Here is a 9432-nt window from a genome sequence, read left to right as displayed (position 1 = left end):
TTTTTGCACAAACAGCGAGAGAACTGATTGTAGCTGCAGTATGTCAAAACGTCCACGTTTTATAAAGACCAAAAATAGTTTGTTTGCTTAGAAAGTCTTTTTTGTTGTTGTTGTTTTTTCCTCTTTAGTTTTGAGTAGCAAACCATTCTTTCGGTGAAAGTTTGCCCATTCAACCGTTCTTCAGGTTTTGTTTTGGTGCCGGTCCTTGCTGCTCCAGCCACGAGGACATTTCACACTTTCACAGTCTCCATCAGTGATGACTTGATGGCGTCCTCCAAAAGCTGATTGTCTGTGAAAGGGGCCGGGGTTTCGGGGACGGATTCGGACAAACCGATGAGGGACTCCAAGAAACAGGAGCCCTGATCTCCGGCTTGCGGGAAGCCGGGGAAATTAGGCAACTGAAACTGTAACGCAGAGAAATTATCAAGGTTCTCGTATTCCTTTAAGGAGTTGTAAAGAGGTCCCAAGTTATAGTCCGAGAAGGACTGGAAGAAATCCAAGGAGTCAGAGGAAAGGCTGAGGTCGGCGTAGCTCTTGGAGCAGGGCTCGGCCGGGGATGAGGCGCAGCAGGACAGCCCATCACATCGCGTGTGGGCAGCATCCTCCAGCAAACCTCCGCTGTCCTGGTTGGCGTTCTCATCCAGGCACTCGGAGAGGTGGGACAAGTGGCCGGGGACAGGCTTGGCCTCGCCGCTGTGGTCCTCGATGAAGAAGTCAGTGGGGTGGAAGCAGCTCAGGTCGCCCTGGCCGCGGCCACTCTCTTCCTCAGCATCCGAGTCATTGAAGTGGAGGATGCGTGCCAAGCCGTCGTCATCCACATCCGACTGGGACTTGTCAGAGGGGAGACTCTCGTAGGGCTCCTCCAGGTCCTCGCTGGGGTGGGAGGAGATGGAGGAGTCCGTCATGTCGCTGCTGCAGCTGTTCTCCCCCAGGGCCTCCAGGTCAGGGCTGAATTGGAAGGTGGGTGCCAGCGGCACGGCATGCTCCTCCAAAGAGCCCTTCCCAGCCGCACATCCCAAGGGTGGGAGCCGCTCCCGAAAAGGGGGCTCGGTCTCTGCCACCTTCTCGCTGCTCTGCTGCTGTTTCTCCAGCTCCAGCTTCATGATGGTGTGGATGAAGTGGGTCTGCACGCGGGCCTGGTTGAACTCGATCCTGCCCTCGGTGTTGCCACAGCCATCCTTGGTGCAGCCGCAGGGGAAGGAGGTGTGATCCATCTGGCACGGGGAGAAGGAGAGGTGGAGGGTTAGGACCGAACCTGGCAGTGCAAACATCGAAACCGTCTGCAACTCACCCACACTCAGAAACCAAGTGGCAGCTGAGTGGTTTAAAAGCAGACTAAAATAATAATAATGATGAAAATAAAAAATAATAAAAACCCTGCTCTTTTGAAGAGTTGTCATAAAAAAGTTGGATTTCGTTAACTGAAGAAAGTTAAAAGGCTCGAAAAAAAGCAAAATGTAACGCTCCAGAAGGAGACGTAAGGGGGAAAACATGATTTTTCATATATTGCATCATGATATTTAATGCCTCATCCATATCACGAGCTTCTGCCCCTCGCTGAGATAAGGACAAATTGCTCAACAGGCGTCTGCGAGATCTTTACGTCCCTGTTACAGCATCTGCGAGATCTTTATGTCCCTGTTACAGCAGCCACTAGAGGGGGGCTGTGACACACACATAGAGCACCCGTCTGCCTGTGCACATCCACCCTACACCACCCCCAACCTCCAGCCACGGCATTGAGGGAGCGAGCGGCACACAGAACAGGGACTACGGCTCCCCAAACACAGCTGGGCAGGGACTCATAAAAAAAATTTAAAAAATACAATAAGCTAATTGAATACAGAGGGATTATCCCACTTTGTAGGTGGTCTGCACAGCTTGCTGTGGGCTGACGCTCAGCTGACACTCCCACCCTCGCCCGAGTTGTTACGCACCAAGGGGGAAAAAAAGAATATAAATAAAAAATAAAACTGGGGGAGGAGGAGGAACTGCAGCCTTGCGTGAGGAGCGAGAAGCTTTTGTTTGCCAGGACATTCCCACGTGGCTCATCTCCAACAGGAGACCGAGCAAGCATGGGTCTCACAGGGACGGACGCGGTGAGCGCGTTCACGCTGCAGGCTCAGGCACATCCCCCCCCGGCTGCAACGGCTGCGTGTGGATGGCTGCACGTGTGATTTGGGAAGCAGACACTTCCAAGCAGCGTCTGCCTCGCCGCCTGGGGAGCCTCTCCAAGGGCTTTCCTCACCAGCTCCGCTCCAAGCGCAGGTGGGAACAGATGCATTTTACAAGCTGCCCTAACTCTATCCCCTCCTTGCTCAAACACCCCCTGCTTTAATGTACACATCAGCTGGAGCCGTGGTTTCCCCCCCCCTCCATGTCCAGAGGCAAAGGCAGTACCTGACATTTAATGCCTGCCAAGCTGCAGCTGCAGGTCTCTGGGTCACAGACCTCCCGGCAGTCACAGCCACAGTCCTCCCGGGACAGACGGATGTTGTGCAGCTCCCGCTTCTCCTCCTTGTCGATCTTCTTCACCCCCACGGCTTTCAGCAGCGCGCGTCTCTTCTTGGCGGGGTAGGGCTGGAGGAAGAAGCCATCCTCCAGGTCCACATTGCTGACGTCGATGTCGTCGTCCGAGATGTCTTCGATGGTGAGCTGGTTGGCCTCCTCCGATTCCTTTGTGCCATTCATGGTGAGCTGAGGGAAAAAAAATGGGCAAAGCATTAGAGACCCATCGGGGATGAAGAGCCATCAGCAGCCTCAGGTCAGGTGAAACAAGAAAGGAAAGATGTGGCCCCCATGGCTGCTGACCCCAGGACCAAAATCTGTGTCAGAGCCCCCAAAGATCTGACAGACACCTGACACATGGAGTTCAGCATCTTTTCCGTCACTTTTCAAAGGCAGAGAACTGAGCTGAAAATCCCACACCAGAGCCTCTGTTTTTTGGAGGCTCAAAAAGCATTAAGGATCATAACCCCGGGTCTCAGAGAGGCTCCCACCAAAAACCAGCCATTAACTAACAATATCCACCTGCTCCTCACAAACCCAGGCCCACGGCTCCTACTCACTTTCCATTTCAACGCTTCCAGCTTTTCCTCTTTTAATTTCTCTTCGAGTTTCTCCCGACGAACGTTCTCCTGCTCCTTTGAAAACTCCGCTAGCGTGAACTGCCGGGAGGAGCTGTGTTTGCTCACCATCCCCAGGGTACAGCCCCCGCGACTGGGCACGCTCGTGAACCCCTGGCAGCGTGGGAAGTAAAAAACAGTGACCCGGTCAAACTCCACGTTGTTCTTCTTTAGTCGCTTGGATTTCTTCAGGATAGATGTGGCTAAAAATAGGGGGGAAAAAAGGCATAAAGTCAGTACTGTCATCCTGCAGACAGGATAGAAATATTACAAACAGGCACGACTTGCAATTACTCTCTCGACAGAGACATGATGGGACAAGGTTACAACATGGCCTGATGGATTGTGGTGTTTTAGGACCTAACGCTTCAAAGGTGGGATGAGGATGGAGAGGAAACTAAGCCAAGTCCTGATGCATTGCAGTCACTGATCAGATTCACCCAAAGAAACGGTTACTGCTTCTCCTTCCCGCTTGACTTCCTCCAGGAAACATACATTTGCTTATTCTTCCCATGCAGCAGAGCATAACGAACAAGCAAACTATCCTGCATGCCTGTCTTGCTCTAAAGCCAAGCAGCCTGCCCCACGTTCAGGAGCTCATGGCACGCTCCCAGGATGCTGGAGCACCAACACTGCAGCACTGTGTGACTCCAGCTTTTGTGGCAGGGCAGAAAATAGCCAAGACGGCTGTTTTTCTGGTACTTCCTTTCACCATCCACCGGGAGGAACTACGAATCTATAGTTTATTCTCAAGAGACTCATTTGAGAGCAGCTGCAAAGATGTTAATCTCTACGCAGGTGATCCCAGGGTGAACATGGCAATACATGACTCTGGTTTATCTTAAACTGCTGAAACACGCTACACACCACTTAAAGCGGAGTGTCTCCAGAGATACCTGGTTCTGCACATTTGCACATGCAAACGTAGCAGATGGAGGTGAACTAATTGGCCGGGACAGTTTCAGAGTCAGTGAGTTTCCACGAACGTAGCTGGCCATGGAAAGCAAAGTGAAACGCAGCGGTACTGCATTAGAGAGCTGCTGCTTCTGCTGCACGAGCACATCAGGAATCAGCTATGCACAAATTCAGTGGTGGGACTTTTTGATCCCATTCTCTGCTGGTGCATGGATGTCTTGGTTGCCACCACAGAGAACATGGGGAAAAAACCAACCCGGAATGGATAGGTGACTCCTGCAGAGCTGGGATCTGAGCCCCGCTCTTCGGAGCAGGGAGCCAACCGAAAGGACTGCCGCAAACCTGAGGGGCTCGGCTGGTTTAGCTGGCCCCGAAGGCTGGGAAAGTGCAAGACCAGACAGTTAGCTGCACCCACGTTTCACAAGCCTCACTTGCCAAAACACAGCATTTCAGTTTCATATGGGGGGGGGGGGGAAAGTGTTCACCCAGCTGCGTCAGCAGCTTCTGCTAAATAGCTGAGGGTTTCACACTGGGCTCCGCAGTCACTTTGATGATATCTTTGCATTTTCACAATAACCTTGACTCAATCTTCTAAAACATTAGCTCTTTATGAAAAGGCAAGTTCACCACCACGATCATCTATCAGCTGAGCTGCTGCACTTTGGCATTTGCCTCTCCCTCCCCACAACCCCCCCTCCCGAAATTGTTTTCCCATTCCTGACCCTTTTCCAATGGAGCCAGAGAATACAAAAAGTTCATTGTTTTGTCACAAAACCTGGGAAGACAAGCAAGAATGAGACTCTTTATTATTACAAGACTTCTAAAGCCTTTTCAGACCACTGCATGTTTGTGTATGTCTGCTAAGTGGACCTTAACTGCTATATACAGTGGGTGTTCAGTATCATTTACTAGGTTGGACTATTTCTCCTCCAGGAAGATGTTCCCCTACTGTATTTTTTATTTTTCCCTTCGCATGGCAGATAAAGGATTTTACAACCTTGTCTTCTGTGTGTTTTCCTAAAAGCTCTCAAAACTGATATTGCTGGGAAAACAAAATAGCATTTATCTGTACTAACAGCGGAGGCAATGTCAAGCGTGTCATGTTCCTTGGCAAAGAACTCGACTTATGTAGGAAATGAGTTCTGAAACGGTAATTACGCCACTGGTTAATCATTTTTAAAAACCAGCGTTATGGGACTTAGCTGTCTGTTTAGTTGTTGCCTACGGAATAGCTTGACAGCACACTGAGGAATGGTGGGATGGTCCTACAGCACTGGCTTGGAGGCACCTGCATGTGTCTGCACACCCAAGTCCCCGGGTTTCTATTCCTGGAAATTCGGACTTCAGCAAAAACATTATAAAGGAATGATAAATGCTGGGAGGAAGGGCTGAGGAAGACTACTCTGAGGATGCTGGCTGATTATAGTAACAAGATAAATTGGTGTAATGACAGGGAGCTGGCGTTACAGCCACTTCCATCCATAAAGGTGTGCTCCAAGGGGGTCTCTGCATGGCGATGACCCACCGCCATGCTACAGAAGTCCCATGCAGAGGCATGTCTGACCCTGGAAAAGGGGCTGGAGATACTCACGGGTGAAGCTGGGTGTTAAGGCAGAGCTGAGCTTGGGCTCTCCACGGGAGCTCTCCTCGTCCGACTCCCAGCCCGAGGATGCTGAGGAGGACAGGGGGGAGCAGGAGGACGAGGAGCAGTAGGTGCTGTCATCTCCCAGCTCTTCATACTTCCTTTTCAATACTCCGCTCATGGTGACGCCGTACTTTTCATATAACTGGAAAGCAAAGGAGGAAAGCAAAATAACGTGAGGGAAATATTGGCAATTTCTGGTGATGAGCAGGATGGCTTTAACCCCCAGCAAGACTTCTCCACCAGGCCCACCTGGCCATGCAGGTGTGATTCGCAAAAAGGGCTCCCCCAAAAAAACTTCAAGGCTTTACCACCTTCTCTTTGCACACCTGCTGAATTCCTCTCTCGTTTCACGACGCTGCAGAAAACCCAACTATCGCAGACAACAAACCGTCCGGAAACCAATTCAATCAACACAAATGTTATCAAACAATAAGTATTACATTTTGCTTACTAATTCTTTTATGTTAACTCCTTACCCAGCTCGCTTTCTATGCAGTTACAGCTTTAACGTCTCGCTAATTACAAAAATAAGCCAGTTTGCAGAGAACAATCTGTTGGCATGATTTACTTGCTACAGCCCCCTGGGGAAACAGACTTATTAAATGAAGCACTGAAATACAAATATATCAACTGTGAAGAACAGCCCTTCTCCTCACGGTGCCTTTCATAGTCAGTCCCCCATTCAATAAGCTATTCTTGTTTAGGCTGGGTTATGTATCAAGCATAGTAGCAATTAAAAACAATGCAGCTAATTTAAAAACAAAGGAGCTCTGTACTTGCCTAGATTCCTAGATTTCCCGCATGCTTTTCCCCTGCTCATCTTAAAGAAAAAAAAAAAAAAAGAAAAAAAACCCCAAAATAACTTTGTTGCATCTTTTAACCTTTGCTTTTATAGAGTCTGTGGGTGTTTTGTCTCCCCAAATTGCACAAAAGCTACACATTTCGCCTACAATAGGCTAACAGATATCAGAGCCCACCTAACCCAGGATGCTTTTGCATAGACGATGGACCGTTTCAACTTTTAGACGCTGGCAACACCACGCCAGATGCCCCTGGTTCTGCAGAAGCCACTGCCAGCTTATTCTGAAGCCAGTGAGCCACAACCAAAGCTGAGAACTGGGCTGCTGCTGGAGGACTGTCTTACTCTGACCCCATCCCACTGGGCTGTAAGGTACAACCACGGTGGGAGAGATGCAGCCCCAGCCCAGAAACTCTCTCCAGCAAGGAGGGGGGAGCCCTGGCACTGCGAGATGCTACCAGACACCTCGATGCTTCAATAAAACCAGAGGTAACAGGCAAAACCTAAAGCATCCTTGAAATTCAGATGACACCGAGATGCTTCAGACACATACAGCCCAGGCTGGTGACAGATACGGGGGTGCCAGACACCCAGTCCCCATCCCCTCCCACCAGCTGAAAACTCCTCCACCAGCCAAATTTGTTCTTTGTAACGGTAGCACTTTCTCACCTTCTTTTGCATGTCTGAAGTTAAGTCTCTGAAAAAAACACAAAAAACCCCACCAAACCCACCCTCTCGAGAGCCCTAAGCAAGCGGCACAGAAAACCACAGCAGCTTCAAGACCTCCTAACGATGGGATTCTCAATATCTCGTATGGTAACACGTAGCAGGACGGGAGCGCAGGCGGTGCCTTCAAAGCCCTCCTTAATCATGTTTACCAACAGCTTCCCAGGAGACAATAGTCTCCTCAAGGGTCAAAAAAAATCCCTGGATGAAGCAGTTCCTCAGCCTGAAGTTAATCATTCACTGCAACACGTGCCTACGGCATTGCTGCATCCCCCAAAACTGGGAGTCGGGGAGAGGTGATCCTCTCCATCCCTCCTCCTCCTCCTCAGCAGCCCCGGAGCTGCAGGTGGTTTTGCCACAGAGGGGTTGTTGTTTTTTTGGCCTTAATCCAAAACAGATGGGGGAAAAAAGGTGGATTTGGCCTCCCTCCAGCCCCAGCAGCATGTGTCCTACCTGACACCTCATTAACCCCTCTCCTGCCTGCACGAGCTCACACGCAGCCATGAAGTCCAAACCTTTTACTATTATTTTTTGTGTCTTCTGCTCTGTCTCCCATTTGTTTTAAGAAATGACCAGGAGCAAAGAAACCCTCCAAATCCACAGCAGGGGTCCAAATCAAAGCCTGGGCTGCAGGCAGAGGTTTGCTCATCCCAGCTGACTCCATCGTCCACCCAGAGTGGCCAAAAACTTTGCAGAAAAAACAGCTACTCACATGTGACTTCAAAGAGCATCAGTTCATGCCACAGAGCAACTGCTCACTGCTCCAAAGGACACCTCCGACATCACCGGAGAAGGATGCCACCACCAGCCAAGGGAGGAAGGAACCAGCTCCCCGGCAAGCTTGCAGGACAGGTGTCCAATGGCAAAGGCCATCAGAGATGTGATGTCATAGAATCATAAAGGTTGGAAAGGACCTCTAAGATCATCAAGTCCAACTGTCAACCCAATACCACTGCACTCACCAAATCATGCCCTGAAGTGCTACATCTACACGTTTTCTGAACACTTCCAGGCACGGTGACTCCGCCACTTCCCTGGGCCACCTGTTCCAATGTTTGACCACTCTTTCAGTAAAGAAATTTTTCCTAATATCTAATCTAAACCTAATCTATCTAATCTAATGTCGACATCGGAGGGTGGTGGAGCAGCCCAGATCACACTGCTGAAATGAGGATAACTCCCAGGTCCAGACCAAAAAAAAAAAACAACCCCAAAAAACCCCAAAATCCATGTGGCATCTGTTTCTACCAGGATCTACCAGGATTTACCCAGTCTGCAGGACTCCCAGAGAAGCCAGAAGGTGGACATCGTGATGCTGCAGAGCGATGCAGCCCTGATGCTCAGGTCACCTGCAAACCCAACAGCGCCCATCACGAGCCGCACCGCCTCCCCCCAAACCACATAGCAAAAAAAAAAAAAAAAAAAAAAAAAAAAGTGTTTTCCTCAAGCGAGCGAACCGAATGAACACAAACACCAAGCCAGAGCCAAGGCAAGCTGTGTATAAGATGGTGCAATTTTATCTATTTATTTTTGAAATACTATCATGATACTGATGAGCCACGCCTGGCAGAAGGATGAAGGGAGGTGTGTGCATCTCCCATCTAGGGGAATAAGCATTGAAAAAACATACATTTGGCATGCTGTCTCACTCAAAACACCTATTGTTTTGTTAATGCAAAGTAGATGTCGTGCAAACATGATTCTCAATTAATAGGAAAAAGCTGGTGAACCTGTTGCCCAACAGCCAAAACACATTAATTTCCCCCCCCCTTCCCTCTCCTCGCTGATTTACGGTTGTGACGTTTTCCAGGTCAAGTTTTCAAATCCTTCTCAGGAGCTATATGTGATGCAGTGAGGTTGCACCCATCAGTATCTACTTGTATTCACCTCTAAAAAATCCTTCAGATGAGGGTTTCACTGCCAAGGCAGAGATGATCCTCTCCTCTCCCCTCCTCACCCCGGCACTCGGGAGCAGAATTCACAGCAGCGACACGGATGCTGCCTTGACAGCCATGTAGCCGAAACCACTGGCCGCTCCGCCAAAAAAACTCAGAGGCCAATTCAGACACAGCGAGGATATTTTAACTGCAGTAATTCCACAAGTAATCTTAAATCCACAGTTACGCCTTACATAGAAGTCACAAAAACGTGCACAGCAGCACGAAAAAAAAAAAATTTATATATATATATATGTGCTTGCCATCGCAAATCTCCGCAGGCAC

The 9432-nt window shown here is 49.5% G+C and overlaps 1 protein-coding gene across 1 annotated transcript; it reads right to left on the bottom strand.

Moving 5' to 3' along the window:
- Window positions 1-230: 230 nt before the first annotated feature.
- CSRNP1 (cysteine and serine rich nuclear protein 1) lies at window positions 231-5803 on the bottom strand. The gene is made up of 4 exons (XM_086614992.1): window positions 5632-5803; window positions 3069-3328; window positions 2401-2697; window positions 231-1214 (listed from the first exon to the last, which is right to left on the bottom strand). The coding sequence occupies exons 1-4, from the start codon at window positions 5801-5803 to the stop codon at window positions 231-233; spliced, it is 1713 nt and encodes a 570-aa protein (XP_086471118.1).
- Between the last annotated feature and the right edge of the window lie 3629 nt (window positions 5804-9432).

Source organism: Tauraco erythrolophus, chromosome 7 (genome assembly GCF_009769465.1).
Source record: "Tauraco erythrolophus isolate bTauEry1 chromosome 7, bTauEry1.pri, whole genome shotgun sequence".
Lineage (NCBI taxonomy): Eukaryota > Metazoa > Chordata > Aves > Musophagiformes > Musophagidae > Tauraco > Tauraco erythrolophus.
Note: the sequence above shows the minus strand (reverse complement) of the source record. Positions and strands in the feature narration are given on the sequence as shown.